A 16,556-nucleotide genomic window follows, 5' to 3' on the forward strand; every position below is an offset into this window, starting at 1 on the left:
AAACGGCTGTCTAATGCTTCCAGAAATTTAATGTTCGTCTAACTTTCATCGCTTCATGTTGTCAATGAAATTCAACAATCTCTACTGACGAATCTTTTTGTGTTTGAAATTTTCATACATACCGGTATATGATATAATATACATTAGTTACAATGTTATTCATCATATTAATAGCTAAATATTAACATCTTTGGTTGTGGTAACAGATAACACATGTTAGAATCTCTAAGTAGTCACTTATTTCCTGAAGATAGGAGACATATCTGACCGGTGAAATCCAGCGTTAGGGCTCCCTACTGCAATCTAATAAAAACGTTTCCAGGCATTCCGAAAGGTATACTATCAAAATCTCAAACACATAAGTTCTAAGTAAATGATAGTTTACCAGTGATATTCGGACGTAATTTTATGAATCTCACCAACTTCATTTTTCTTTTAACTTAATTCTCTAGTATGATTATTACTTCCAACTAGTTGTATCCAAATGTCATGAGATCAAATGTTTGAATTTAACTTATTCGAATACTTGTGTTTTGTATTAATCTTATTCTATAGTATCCATATAAAGCTGGATTGAAAATCAACTAAATGACTACCAATTTTGATATGTCATCGTTGAAATAAAAAGTTCACAGGTATTTGTACTTATTGCTTAAGTACAGAACAAATACAAGTTTGTACAGACAATGAAAAAATATGTATCATTGTTATATTATTCCAGTGAAGATAAAATTACAGGTAACTTCTGAGAACTATGAATGGACTAATATCATCTACTGAATCAAATCTCAATGTTATATCCTAGCAGAGATTAAATTACGAGTAACTTCCGAGGCCCATTAATGGACTAATGTAATCTATACATTCTTATTGTATAACTACTAAGTAATTGGACTATGTATATCTATATTCCTCTTATTATATGCTTCATTCTGACATATAGATTATTATTATACGATTTGCTGTTCATAAGTTATGTTCAGTTTATTGATTACAGTCTCCCATGTTCACAGCCACTTTTCGGGTTGATCTTGTATAAATGTTATTTCCTATTTTATGATGTGATGCGGTTCATTTGGCCTGGTATATAAACCAAGTATGTTTGAAATAAATAATTCGTATAGTGGAAGATTGTTATTGGTGTTTTGGACTCAACTGAACAAGTTTGACGAACAAAGGATCAATAAGGAGGCTAGACTGTTCAAACCAGTCAAATGTCATTGGTTTCGCACAGTCGTATTTCGATTGGCCAAAAAATTTCATAATAACAAGCTAGGTTTTAAGTCATAACAATCATAGTCAAATGAACATTTACAAAAGAAATAAAATTATATTTACCTCTTTTAAACATTCTGAAAGTTCATTGAGAATTTCATTTTCATTAAACATTTTCCCTTGATATCGATGTTCATAATAACTAGCAATACGTTTACGTAAACCACGTGGAAGTTTTCTATATGCCATATATTCATCCACTTGTTTAAACTAAATATTTATAAAATAAAACTATTTTCAATGATTTCATTGTAATTTTATAATTCAACACATTACTGAAGAAATAAAAGAGGATTGCACAATATCGTAGATTAGTTAAAGATAGACATTAACACTGTTGCATCCTGACTCAGTGGTCTCGAGGTTAAGTATTCTTACGTGACTGAGGGTCCTATGTTCGAGTCCCGTGGATGCGTGATAATGAGGAGCCTCATACTAAAACGAAACGGCCATCTAGTGCTTCAAGTTTTTCAATGATTGTCTAACATTCATCGATTCATCATCTCAAACTAAACTCAATGATCTTCACTACCATATACTGGTATATATAGCATTTCATTTTATTTAAGACTCGTCAACTGGATGTGCTTGTATCAGCGAGTTAATTTAAACACTTAAACACTTAATATTGGTAAGTAATTTTATGATGTCGAAAATCCTAATCTGTTGGATTTAATCTGAACTAACCTTTGGCTGCTTCTCATTAACTGAATAACGAATTATAGTCGTAATTTAAAATATTCACTGATCCATAAGTCAGTAATCAACAAGTTTGGATCGATATTGTTTCATAACTCTTTACATAAGGCTAGAATACATCTATCGGAATTATTTGTGAACTGTCTCTCAGTTAATGTATATAATTCAGGTACATAGAATTACACTTAGTTCAAAATATTACAGTGTTAAAATTAACTGATGATAAACGAAGCTACATAGCAATAAAATGTATCTCACCATACATGTAATTTAATTAGTGACTAATTTTCTATAAAAGTTTCAAACTTGATAAGAACTGATTAGTAGTTGAAATGAATCCTGGAGAACTACGAAGGTCATCATCCAGAAAATACAGGTATTTAATAACAGTTGTCTACGCAAAATACTTCGGATCCGTTGGCCAGACACTATTAGCAACAACCTACTGTGGGAGAGAACAAACCAGATCTCAGAGGAGGAAGAAATTAGGAAGAAGAGCTGGAAGTGGATAGGACATACATTGAGGAAAGCAGCCAACTGAGTCACAAGATAAGCCCTCACATGGAATCCTCAGGGCCAAATATGGAGGAGGAGAGGAAGATCAAAGAACACATTACGCCGGAAAATAGAGATAGACATGAGAAAAATGAACAAGAATTGAATGGAATTAGAAAAGAAGTCCCAGGACAGAGTGTGTTGGAGAATGCTGGTCAGCGGCCTATGCCCCATTAGGAGCAACAGGTGTAAGTAAGTAAGTAAAGTAAGTTGAAATGCATTGAAATATGTAAGTAATTTGTGTATTAAATTGTGATGTGTGCTACTTATGTTGACATAAGTAGTATATAACATCAATTAGCAATAAAATGCCTGGTAGCAGAAGGTTGAAAATATCAAGGAGGCAAGAATGGGAACAGAAAGCAATTAGTATGGAAACGCAAGAACAATGACGTCTGAGACAAGTAATAAAGTATTGGAGTATAGTTTTTCTATTTTATCAAGTAGCTTTGTAATTTTGTGCTAAATATAATCGGTTATCCTCACTCATGTTCTCTTTCACTACTAATGACTATCTCTCATTTAAAACTACAGTAGTAATTTAAACATTTTAAACATACTGAAATGAAGTTGTATATTACATTTATTCAAAATTATATGATAAAAACAATATTAAAATTACTTTCTCTCTGTAAAGACGTTTTGAACAATCAAATGATTGTATTAATGCTGCCGCATGACCGACAAATAAAGCATATCCAGTAGCTCCAGTAACCATACTTATCACTGTAACCCATGCTTCACTTAAACTAGTAGGTGGATATCTTCCATAACCAATAGTTAACATATGCGACATAGCTTTAAACAAAGCCCAAGTGTATTGATCAAACCAATAAGCATTCTATTAAATAAATATTAAAGAAAAAATATGTATGGTAATATCCTCTATTAAGTTCAACTTCTAATAATAAGAGGTAATATATGATGGGAAAAAATTTGAAAGGTTGAATACAATCTTATCCTAAGGTTCTAGGTGAATGGGGGTAACTTACGGATTGCCATACAACCATTCAGGAATGAGTAAGAGGCTTCAACGTCACGGCATATATACTGATAAACTCTACCATTTGGCTAAAATTGGGTAGCATGAATATAACGGCTTATCGCATTGTGACAACGCGTTGACAACTTCACTTATCTTGGAAGTCTGATTACACCTAATGGGTCGGTGTCCGACGAAATCTCAGCACGGATTCGAAAAGCTCGTTTGGCGTTCGCCAACTTACGTCACCTATGGCGAAGGCGAGATATCCGTTTATCAATAAAAGGACGAGTATACTGCGCGGCAGTCCATTCCGTTGTACTTTACAGCTGCAAAACATGGCCACTAAGAGTAGAAGATATTCGTAAGCCACTAATATTTGACCACAGATGCCTTAGAAGTATTGCTGGCATCTGTTGGGATCACTGGGTAAGTAATAGTGAGGTTAGACGTAGGGTATTAGGGAATGATCGTAAATTAGTTTAAGAGATTGTGGATCTTCATCGACTGAGATGATTGGGTCAATATCACGTATGCCTGAACACTGAGTGCCACGACGTGTAATGCTAACCAGTGTTGGTGATGATTGGAAGAAAATTAGGGTTGGCGAAACTAAAACATGGCGTCAGTGCTTGAAGTCACTATTTTGTGGTCTGAGCGATGTTGGTAGATGCAGAATACTTGGTTGGGGTCCGCGTGACTATCTTAACCAATGGTTGGAGACTCTTGGTGACATGGCTCAGAATCGATCACAGTGGTGTCGGTGTATACACTCTCTGTCTTCCTTTAAACTAAGAGATTAAAATCGTCTCATATCCTTCATTCCACGAACTAATTCTTTCTTTCTGTGTTATATCCTCATTACAATCTTTCTTTTATATATTACCACCTTTGAATTAACTACTTTTATGAATCCGGTGTTCATCTTGTTGTGTTGATGAGGTATGGACTGATGCATATATGTGCCTGGTCCTACGTTGCAGCTGACTGACTGACTGAGCGAGGATAATATGATAATATATTTACAAAATATTAAAAAGCACTTATATGTGAATGTCGTGAAGAAACTTCCCTAAATGTGTATATAGAAACACGAGATCAATTAGTTAAGATGTTAATGTTAGAATTTTAGGTTTGGGATATTAAAGTTAGAGAATCCATAGAAAACTTCGAAAAGTTCCCTAATAATGTAAAAGCAATATCTTGCCAGTAATTTTCTTCGTTTCCTATTATAAATAAAGGTTAATGCCTTCTGACTGGTTAAAACGTGTTTTTCTTGCTATCATGACAACTCTTTTGTAACTCACCACTAAAAATTTATTTCAGTTAGTTAATCTGATGTGTTAACCCAAGCTACTGAACAATCATTTCTAAGTAACCGACTAATTAACTAATTTACAATTAACTACATAACAAAAGTGTTGAAAATATATAAATATGAAGATGATTGCACAAAATCACCAATTGATTAAAATTATGTCTGTACATCACCAGATTCCAATTAAGTGGTCTATAGGTTAAGCATTCGCTCGCGAGACCGAAGGTCTCATGTTCGATTCCCGGTGGTATTGTCGATGTGTACTATTGAGAAGTTTCATAACAAGGTGAAATAGCCGTCAGGTCTTTCCTGGTTTCTAAGGTCAGTCTGCCGTTTAATCTATGAAAATTATATACTTGAAAAGTGCTTTTTTCTCCTATTTGTTATTAGTATCCTGTTGATATTATTTTATTCATTCGTTCCCATTTAATTTCAAGCGATATCTGCACATTCACTTACTGACACAAAAAACATGTAGTTACTTCATCCTATTGACATTTTATTACTTTGTCAGTCAAATAGTGTTATTGGAATTTTTTAATAAACGGAATACACCCATTAAGACATTAAATAAGAAAGATTAGTTCAGCGAAGAGTTCCCTTTTCGGCGAATTCATTTTCAATGCTGTACAATCGCAAATATATATATATACTTATTTTTACAGGATGATAATAATACTAATAATAATCTGAACGATAAATTATCGCATCTGACCAACTCAATGTGCATTCACCAATTTACCTGCTCTTGTGGAGCTAGGTATATAGGTCGTTCGATGCGTACTTTATCCAAAAGAATTCAAGAACATTATCCAGCGTGGCTAAAAAGAGGAGGTAACGGCTCAGTAAGAAGTTCTATCATCGAACACATTGTGAAAACAGGTCACTCAATCAAGACAGATTCTGCGTTCAAAGTCATCTACAAGGTAAGTAGAAGTCTTCCTAAGACAATTAGACTGCATATTCTTTGCATTGCCGAAGCAATAGCCATACATCTGGAAAAACCAGAATTGTGTGTGCAAAAGAGACTGGTACAACCTCTCCTTCTACCATGGTCTTAATGTATTAGATTGTCCACTCTTTTTCGTACTCTTGTTCCTTTACAGCCATCTGCTTCACCTTCTATCTTCCCTTTAAATCTTCTACCCCCAACTGGTTTGTTTTTATTTCCACGATCATTCCGATTACATTTCATCTCTGTTTCAACATTTTATTTTATCATACTAAGCCATCCTTACCCGATGAATACCTAAGCCATTAACAATCAAACGATTATTAAACTTTCCTTGTTTTAAATTTTTTTCCTAATATCTTTGTTTATTTTGTATAACAGAAGTTTATTATCAGTATTATTATCATCCTGTAAAAATAAGTATATATATTTGCGATTGTACAGCTTTGAAAATGAATTCGCCGAAAAGAGAACTCTTCGCTGAACTAATCTTTCTTATTTAAATAGTGTTACATTAATCGTTTATTTTATTTATTTACACATATTGATACGGAAGTTATGAGCATTCTATTAATCTCATCTATGTAATGCTAATTTTAATAGTTAAAATCATGAATCAATTGAAGCTAGAATCTCGCAAGGTGGGATCGGGGATGCGCACTGCTAAGGAGTCCCACAGTGCTTCCAGGTTTTCCATAGTGATCTAGCTTCAATTGACTCATGATTTCAGCTATATGAATTACCATAATATTCACAAAACCTTATCTGATATGTAATATTACTTAGTATGGTGTTACGTAATCATATTAACATGATTATTCATTAATAAACTGTAATTTTAATGAATGACATTAAGCTGTTTAGATAATATAACATTATCTACTTACTTGTAGTTTACCTTTAGCTACCCAACTTTCCACTGGATAATCATGTAACATTGGTATAAGAAATTGTAAACAAGCATTCCAATGTCCAAGTAGTAGAAGTAATAAAACAAGATTAAATATCCCAATAAATTTACTTGCTAAATTAATAAACTAAAAAAAACAAACAAACGAAAATTCAACACATAATAAACCATATGGTTATGTTAAGTAGACAAAAAAAGAGGGAAGTTAAGAAGAAAATAAGTGTAAACAAATGTGATGCAAATAAATTTTGTAGGTAAATACTATATATATTGTAATGTGTGCTACTTATATACATAAAAGTAGTATATAATGATAGTCAGGAATAGAATGTATTTTAGTAGAAGATCCAGAAGGAAAGAATAGGAACGGAAAACAATTGGTATGAAAATGCAGGAACAATGAAATCTGAGATGATGGACTGATATTTGCAAAGGAAACAGTCAGGTTTGAGACAATGGATTGATATTTTGCAAATTAAGCATTTACTGTAAAGTTCTCAGAGATGTTCTGGAATTTTGTGTTCGAATACATTCGATTGTTCCTATTCGTGTTCTCGTTCACTACAACATTGATAATGACAGTAATAAAATGAAACGCAGATATTTTATCTTTTGGTGCCTGAATGAATTCAAATGTGGGCTGACAATAAAATGACCATGGTTCTTACCTCACTTTTAACAGTAAATTTTGGGTGTATGGTTGTAAGTAATAAAAAAGTAGTGTTTTGTTTAAGTGTTATCGAAATATGTGTTCAATCTGTCTAGATTCACATATTTTTCACTCAAATACAGAAAGACATATGCAGTGATAGATGGTGGCTAAAAGTAAAGTCCATGATCTACGTTTCTTCTTATTTGGTAATACTTAGCCGAATGTGACTATATCCAAAAGTTGATGTTCACTTCGAGACATGGACTCAGTGCTTTACTCCGTAACTAGGTGGATGACATGATGGTGTTTGAGGCGTTCGGTATTAGTTTCGAGTCCTGAAGTGAACATCAATTCTGGAGTACAGGTACATTCAGTTAACGAGTGCTAAATAAGAAGTAATACGTATTATTGAATCCTATTGCTATCCAACATCTAACTCTGATTACAATTCTTGTGATTTAATGGCAATATAGAAGCAATCCGCACAGAATGCACATATGCTAAAAAAGACTGAATAATTACTATTCTAAATATCAATGATAAGATTCAAACAACCGTTACATATGAATATAAAGATATACCATTCTGGAATAAAATTCACCTTTGCCTGTAAACCATGTTCATACTTGCATCTAAAGTAGTGATTGTATGGTTACTAGAACTTATTCATACAATCAAGGTGATCACTAAAAAAATTATTGGCTTTTAGATTCATTTTAAAACAATAATATCCAAATACATCATTTTGGATGACGGATTTGAGTGAATATACGAAAGGTGTGACGAATTATTTATTAATGTGTAAGCCAGTCTGAACAATGAATTTAAACTAGAGCTATTTTAGTTTTATTCTGAAATGAATGAGTTTATATCTTTTCGTCATTTGAAACATTCGTGATTGAAGATTTTTGAGAATTTAGAAAGTGGAAGTACAGTTTAACTATGAACTGAAGAATATATGTAATTACAATAAAAACTATTAAGATGATGATCATAATTATTATCATATACTCATTAGTGACAGTCTCCAACAGGTATTTCTTGGAGTTCTAGTGAGAAGCTGTGACCAGTAGACTTCAACCGGGTCAGTTGTGAGATAGTAACTCACTGATGACAATGGTGGACAGTGGCATACGAAAATGATAGGTCCTAGGTTGGAGTCTCACGAGGCGGGATCGTGGGTGCGCACGGCTGAGGAGTCTCATATTGGGAAGAAACGGACGTCCAATGCTTGCAGGTTTTCCATGGTGGTCTAGTTTCAACTGACTCATGAATTCAACAATTAAATTACTATCAAGATGGTTATACAATATTGTGTGTTGATCGCAATTATTCATCTTTACCATTGAACATTGGCTAAATTGTCTGAAGGTTAAGCAATCGAGAGTGAATAATGGTACTGTGTTAGGTTCATAATTGCAGGGTCGTAGATACCTTTTACGGAGAAGTCTCCTACTAGAACAAAACAGTTGTCCAATGCATCCTGGTTATTAATGGTTGTCTAAATTGAATAGGTTTATGACTTCAACAAAACTAGTAATATATATGTTTCTTCATTGATTATAATCTTATTCATGTGTGTTTATCAGTTCTTCCTTTAAAGAAACCTGTGTTTTTAAAAGTGGCTATTTGTTTTGGAAATACAATAACGTTGCTAAGTCTGATTGAAAAAAATAAACAACTCTATTTCATTTTGTACATGAAAAATATGAACCACAAATTCAGTACTTACTATCCTAGAAAAGCTAACACCAATTTTTTTTAAATTATTTTACAGACAATATCTAAGATAATTAGTTTTTCATGCGAATAATTTTTTTTCTGGTTAGCGTTTTTTAGCGAGTTAGTTTTCTACGTTATGCGGTCGCTAACCCCATGCCCGACCCTCCTCCTTTATCCAGGCTTGGGACCGGTAGTGGCCCCCGGAGGGACTCCAGGTGGAGTCAAGACAGTTCTACTGTATGGTGCGGAAACCTGGAGAACTAAGAAAGCCATCATCTAGAAGATACAGGTGCTTAATAACAGTTGTCTACGCAAAATACTTCGGATCCGTTGGCCAGACACTATTAGCAACAACCTACTGTGGGAGAGAACAAACCAGATCTCAGAGGAGGAAGAAATTAGGAAGAAGAGCTGGAAGTGGATAGGACATACATTGAGGAAAGCAGCCAACTGAGTCACAAGATAAGCCCTCACATGGAATCCTCAGGGCCAAATATGGAGGAGGAGAGGAAGATCAAAGAACACATTACGCCGAGAAATGGAGATAGACATGAGAAAAATGAACAAGAATTGGATGGAACTAGAAAAGCAGGTCCAGGACAGAGTGTGTTGGAGAATGCTGGTCAGTGGCCCATGCTCTATTAGGAGTAACAGGCGTAAGTGAAGTGAAGTGTTAGTTTTTCATGCAAATTGATACTTTTGTTTCTATCTAATTGATATATCTACCCGTATATATTAACACCAAACAGAATTGTACTATTTTTATCTATGATTATCATTCCTTAAATGTACTATTCAACTACTATCTTATATAATCCGACATACTTTTCAATATCATTCATTGTATATAAAATAGATTATCATCTGGACGAATCGGTACCCCATTGTTGATATTCACAATGAAACATAAAGCCAGTATCTTTCGTTTCGAACACACATTACGTTATCTATTGGACTTCTTAGTTTGAATGTACACTAATTAACTCATTCAACAGGTATGATTTTTATTTATATTATTAAAACTCAGTCAATAATAACCTAAACCCTCCAAAATATGAACATTTTTCATCTTATTTATAAGATGTGACGTGTCTTTTCATACTCATAGTTCATTAAAGCGTAATGAAGACAAAGAATAACTGTGTGTTTTTTCCTGTTCTTTTCATGAACAGTTCGTGATTGATCATTTATATTAATACTCCTAGTTTCTGCATCAGCGCATTTGGTATCTTTAACTAACTGTATTGTAAGAACAAACAAGCAAATTGCTTGATTGTTTTATACTGTGTATTCTACTTCAACAAATTCATTTACTTTGAATAATATAATTCGTTTCAGAGGTAAAAAATACAACTCAGCGAAGAAAAGTTTTGTTATATCCCGATGAAAATAATAAAGGGTAACTGTTAGGATATATTTCTAGATTAATAGTATACAGATATTTCTATAGTATAATTGTTAAGTAACTAAACTATTCACACCCGTGTTCCTCTTATTATAAGCTTTATTTTGACCTATAAACTACTATTATACGATTTACCATTCTTGAGTTATGCCTGGTCTATCAATACTATTTCCCACATTCACGGCCACATTTCGCTAAATCTTGTACAAATGTTATTTTCCATTTTATGGTACGATGCAATCTGTTTGGTCAGTATATAAACCCAGTATGTTTGAAACACATGATTGATATCGCAAAGGTTGAGATTGGTGTTCTGAACTTAACAGACGGGGCTAGGTAGGAAGCAGGACCTAGAAAAGGACTCTAGACTACTTCTACGGGTTTATGAGTCGTTGGTTCGATCGATACGTCACTGCTTCCTAATTGGCGGTATCATTGCATTATACATTAATAGAATACATGGCACAAGTTATAAGAATTTTCTTTTCGACAATATCCTTTATTCAAGTTGTACAGTTGTATTGATAGTATTTTAATAAATAAGGTGGTCTATTAAAAATTAGGGATAGAATTACATAATAAAGTACTCGGGAATTCGCAGTTCAAAATGAACACAGTTCAACAACTTATGCACTATAGAAAGTTTGTTTATTCAAATCAAAACCATGTGTTCAAAACCAACATATGCTAGACTTTATTCTTACTTACTTACTCCTATTATACCTTGGAAGGAGGATAGGCTGCCTACTACGACTCTCCAACTTACTCTCACGAGTTCGAATCCCGCGAGCGGGATCGTGGATGCACACTGCTGAGGAGTCCCACAATTAGTCAAAACGGCCGTCCAGTACTTTCAGGTTTCCAAAGGTGGTCTAACATCAATTGGTTTATGATCTCAATCAAATCCTTTCCATTTGCTATTCATTCTTTCGATGCCTGCTTTCAATTCCCGACAAAATGTTTTCGTTGGCCTTCATCATTTTTTCTTCTTCTTTCCAGGATTTCAAGTTGGAGCTTGCCGTGTAATGTAATTTGACCTAATTCTAACATGGTCCGAGTTTTTATTATTTTGTCTTCGATAAATGAACTGTTAATACTAGTGTTTTTAGTTGTTTATCGTTTGTTATAAAAATTTGACAGTAACTCAAACGTATCCATCACCTTTCTCATACTCATCAAGTGAACAATTATCTTTCATACATTTATGGCATTATCATATCATTGTCTAAGTTACCAATCATTATATATGACACAATTTGACACCTGAAATTTTCTAACAATTTATTTTATAATCCTAGTCCTATTTCTTAATAAACTATTTTATTTCTTAATTACCAATAAATGAAATGGTTTGTTGAAACTATATTTGAAATAACCTCAACGACTGAAATTTAAAATAATTCCAACATTTCGTCCAGCAAAGTTGTCTGAACGTCTTCAGGGTAATAAACAAAATCAAAACTATCAAAGAAATATATCATGTTCAACAATTAAATTAAATCTTTACTATGTTTATTCAATCATATTCAGATGTTGATTGGTGAGTAGGATAACACGAGGTAGTTATATGTGAATCAAGTGAAAAGTTCACAATGTAAAGAAATATTTGAAAATATAAACAGTATGTCGGATAACATTAAGCTAATCAAGGAGATGGTGTCCACTGACCACAAACTAGAGTTTCTCGATTGTTTGATTGAGAGGAGACGATTATGAGTTAAAAATTAATGTATTCAGGCAATCAGTACATTCTGAGAGATACTTTGATTGCGGCCCAACTCATGCTTGTTGTGCGAAGGTCACAGTGATAGGAAACTTAATTGACGGAAGCATTAAGCTCATTACAGAGATGGTGGACTAACAAACTGAACTGAATGTAGTATTGTCTACAATGGGGGCAAACAACCAATTCATAGAGTTTTTAGAGAAGATTGTTAGAAATGAAAATCTTAATCAGAGTGTAATCTGAAAGAATGGTCACCTTTTCTTAGAATGCTTGTGAAGTAAGGCAATATCGAGGCAATACGCATAGTATGCATATATGTCAATAAGAGACTGATCAACTGCAGTCCTAAACATCATTGGGAAGATTCAAGTAAACAATACCAAGTGATTAATACAGTTAGTTTGATATTTTAATAGCATAATTTTAAAAATATACTTAAATACAGTCTGTGAAGTTACCGACATCCACATTTTGATGAGTCTATATCTGACTTCATTTAAATTGTATGAATGATTGTCATCGAGATCACATGTTGGCTATCCTGCATTGCAAACTTGATGTTCACTCCAAAACTCGAATCCAATATTGTTCACTTCAAACACTATCACATTATCCACTTAATTACTTAGTCATTATAGCCATATTCAATACATCCATTTGATGATTCTCGAATTGAACGAAACACAAATCGTAGATTCCACCACTAATTATCATCTACTTTTACTTTTAAAATGAAAATTGTTTTGAATTCTATGATTGAATCTAATCAATTCTAGTAAACAAGTTAAATAAGTCTATTTTTTGTTTTAAAATATTGTAAATCATTATCTGATATTAGTAGATTTGATAATATTCAATTGACATTATTATATACCCATATTAAAATTCATTTCTTTTTCAATTTTTATATATTTTCAGAAGAGGTTTGTGGAGATTTTAGAAATTTCACTGATTGAAATCGTGAGTCAATTGAAGCTAGACCACTATGGAAAACCTGGAAACACTGGATGGCCGTTTCGTCCTAGTATAGGATACCTCAACAGTGCGCATCCACGATCCCGCTCCCCGAGAGATTCGAACCCAGGATCTATCAGTCTCGCGCCAGGAGCTTAACCAACTAGACTACTGAGCCTGCATCCAATGGTGTTAATGTCTAACTTCAACCAATCCACGAAGTTGCGCTACCGTATACCATTGTCTTTAGTGAGCTGATATCTCACAACAGACCTGGTTGAACTCCACTGGTAACGACTTCTCACTACAACTCCAGGAGTATCTCTTGAAGTTAGTCATTAGTGAGCAGATGATTATTGTCAGAATGGGTTTGTGGAGATATTAGAAATTTCACAGATTGAAATCATGAGTCAATTGTATCTAGACCACCATGGTAAACCAATTCAATTTAACATTGAATTAAATGTTTGTTTAACTTGGAAGGTGTCCCATTCAATACATAAATCTTTCCTTTTAAAAAAGGAAAAAAGCAACCACAATAGAAAAAAAAAACAAAAAAATCCATATCAATTCAATCAAACAAAAATATCTTTAGCTTAATCTTAAAAAAAAGAAAAAAAGTTGAAAGAACAAAAAAAGAAAAAAGACAAATCAAAGTTCCCTTTAGATAATTTAATTTTAGCGCCAAAAAATAAAATCAATAAAATCACTGATAAAAAAACTTTTTTTTGTTTTTAAAAACAATTTAATCTTGAATAAAATCAAAAAAAATTCATCTATAATGTTAGATCACTATGGAAAATCTAAAAGAATTGAACAGTTGTTTTAACCTAAGATGGAATTCTTGATTAATACACATAACTACTACTCTTTTACTAAACTTAAAAGTTATCGTTACATTGAAATGATAAATAATGAAAAGATTGACAAATGAGAGTAAACTAAAAATGTTTATCTATCTAATCTTTTTAAGCAAAGATGGATAGTGTTTAGCAGTGGAATCCAGGACGACAAGTGAGTTTAGAACTTCACTTTATTGTACAAGCAAGTGGCTATCAGGACTTAAGAGGTAAATGGATAAAGCAATGACGTTTGAAGCGAATGGTACTGGGTTCTAGTCCCAGAGGGAACATTAAATCGGGGATGCAGGTACATCCAGCTGAAGAGTATCAAATAGGACGAAACGCGCGTCCTGGATTTCACTGCTACCCACTATCCATCTATGCTCATTATTATTATTAACTTGTCTTCTCTGATATTTAGAACTATACTAACTGATTTCAATAATGGATGATTGACTATGCAAATTACATATTATGACGGTCTCTATCATTGAGTGTCAAATATGTTGCGTTCGCGCGCGAGACCGAAGGCCCTGGGTTCGAACCACGCGAGCAGGATGATGGATACGCACTGCTGAGGAGTCTCACGATAGGACGAAACGGCCGTTCAGTGCTTCAAGGTTTCCAAAGGTGGTTTAACATCAATCGGTTCATGACCTCAATAAAAAATCTTATCTACCTGTAAACGATAATCTTTGAATATATTTCAAAGATGACTAGAGAGAAATAATCCTAGGTCACTTTGAAAGGTATGAAAAATATTCAGCTATTATAATTACTTCATAACGAAGCTGAAAACTAAAAAAGTTTTTAGATATGTTCTACTGTAAAGTTTATTGGTACAATTCTAGCTGACACTTTGAAACATATCTAAGTGATAAAGTTCTCCGTATACTCTGGTAGATAATGTTGGCTTGACAATTCTTCTATTATATTTACTGTGTTAATTACAATACTATCACTATGTTCATTGTATTTCACAGTGAATTGCCTATGAATTTATAACACTGTCATTACTTATAAATTGTGGATAAACAATTGAATATAGGACTAGAGTGAATAACCATATATTATTATGCTGATATTTCCAAGTATAATCAATGGAAACTCGTTTTCTTCCTATTTTAATATGAAGTTTCATATTCTTATCTTTAATAAGAACAATAAATGTACATCATTTCAATTGGTAACTTTGTTTAGTTTTTAAAATTTTACAAATTATACTTGGTATTTCAAGTTGTTTTTATATTTATCAAAGTCTCAGAAGGGGTTTTGTGGAAATTTTAGTAATTTCAATTGTCGAAATCATGAATCGATAAAAGCTAGACCATCATGGAAAACCTAGGAGCACTGGATGGACGCTTCGTCCCATTGTTGGACTCCCCAACAGAGTGTATTCACGACCTCGCTTCGCGGGATTCGAATACCGACTCAGTAGTCTAGTGGTTAAGTGCTCGCGCGCGAGACTGATGGGTCCTGGGTTCGAAAGTTGTGAGGCGGGATAGTGAATGAGAACTGCTGAGAAGTCCCACAATAGAACGGAACTGCCGTCCAATGCTCCCAGGTTTTCTATGATGGTCTATCTTCAACTGACTCATGATCTCAACTGTTGAAATTATAATTATAATTATAATTACAGGTTAATGAATAGTGTTTGTTAGATTTTGATTAGTTATTTCATGAACTTTAAACCTGATAAATTTTGCAATGGGTAAATAGTTGTTAAGCGGTAGAATTTATGAAGCATATGAAATATATAATTAGAAATGTAAAAACTGTAATTATGTTATTAAGTAGTAATTTAAATTTTTATCTAAAAAAATATAAAAGGGGATGTAAGTGAAGTTTAGTAAGCATAATATAGTTTTACATTATTGCATTGGTTGAAACTAGACTTGAACACTGTTGGATTTTGGCTCAGTGGTCAAGTGGTTAAGCTTTAATATGTGAAACCGATAGGTTCTGGGTTCGAATCTCGTGAGGCGGTATAGTGGATGCACACTGATGAGGAGTCCCGTACTAGGATGAAACGGTCTTTCGGTGCTTCCAAGTTTTCCATGGTGGTCTAACTTCAATTGTCTCATGAATTCAACTATTAAATTATTGCATGTATTGAAAAATAGATTAAGAATCATCACAGTAGTTTCAAAGTGAGAACCAATTGGTTTATTAGAGAATCAACTTGAATAGTTTCAGTATAGAATTATGAAGATTATTGAATTTTATTAAAATCATGAATCAATTTAAAGTTAGACTACTATCAAAAAATCTGGAACCATTGAATTTTAGTTTCTTCTTAGTTTTTGACTCTTCAGCAGTATGAATCCACGCATGTCATTCTGTATATTATGTAAACCTTGATCAAACAAATGATCTATTTTCTAGTTATATTATTTCTATGATATGATGTTATCAAAATTTATTCTATTTATTAATCTTAGAATTGTAATCGACTTAGAAAATAGATTCAGGCTAACGTTACACACTGATCACTTCGACATTAAGAAGTTGATCTCATTCTACTGACAATTTAAAAAAATTACATGATGTAATTTTGAAAGTTA

At 33.2% G+C, this 16,556-nt stretch overlaps 1 protein-coding gene across 1 annotated transcript in view; it reads right to left on the minus strand.

The window, feature by feature from the left end:
* The window catches only part of HCN1_1 (anaphase-promoting complex subunit Hcn1), a 126,221-nt gene that overhangs the window by 8,110 nt on the left and 101,555 nt on the right, over positions 1-16,556 (minus strand). Inside the window, exons 5-7 of the mRNA XM_012937143.3 lie at positions 6,669-6,818; positions 3,152-3,370; positions 1,339-1,485 (exon numbers count right to left, since the gene is read on the minus strand). Coding sequence (XP_012792597.2) covers positions 1,339-1,485; positions 3,152-3,370; positions 6,669-6,818 — 516 coding nt within the window. The remainder of the gene's footprint in view (positions 1-1,338; positions 1,486-3,151; positions 3,371-6,668; positions 6,819-16,556) is intronic.

This window comes from Schistosoma haematobium, chromosome 1 (assembly GCF_000699445.3).
Source record: "Schistosoma haematobium chromosome 1, whole genome shotgun sequence".
Lineage (NCBI taxonomy): Eukaryota > Metazoa > Platyhelminthes > Trematoda > Strigeidida > Schistosomatidae > Schistosoma > Schistosoma haematobium.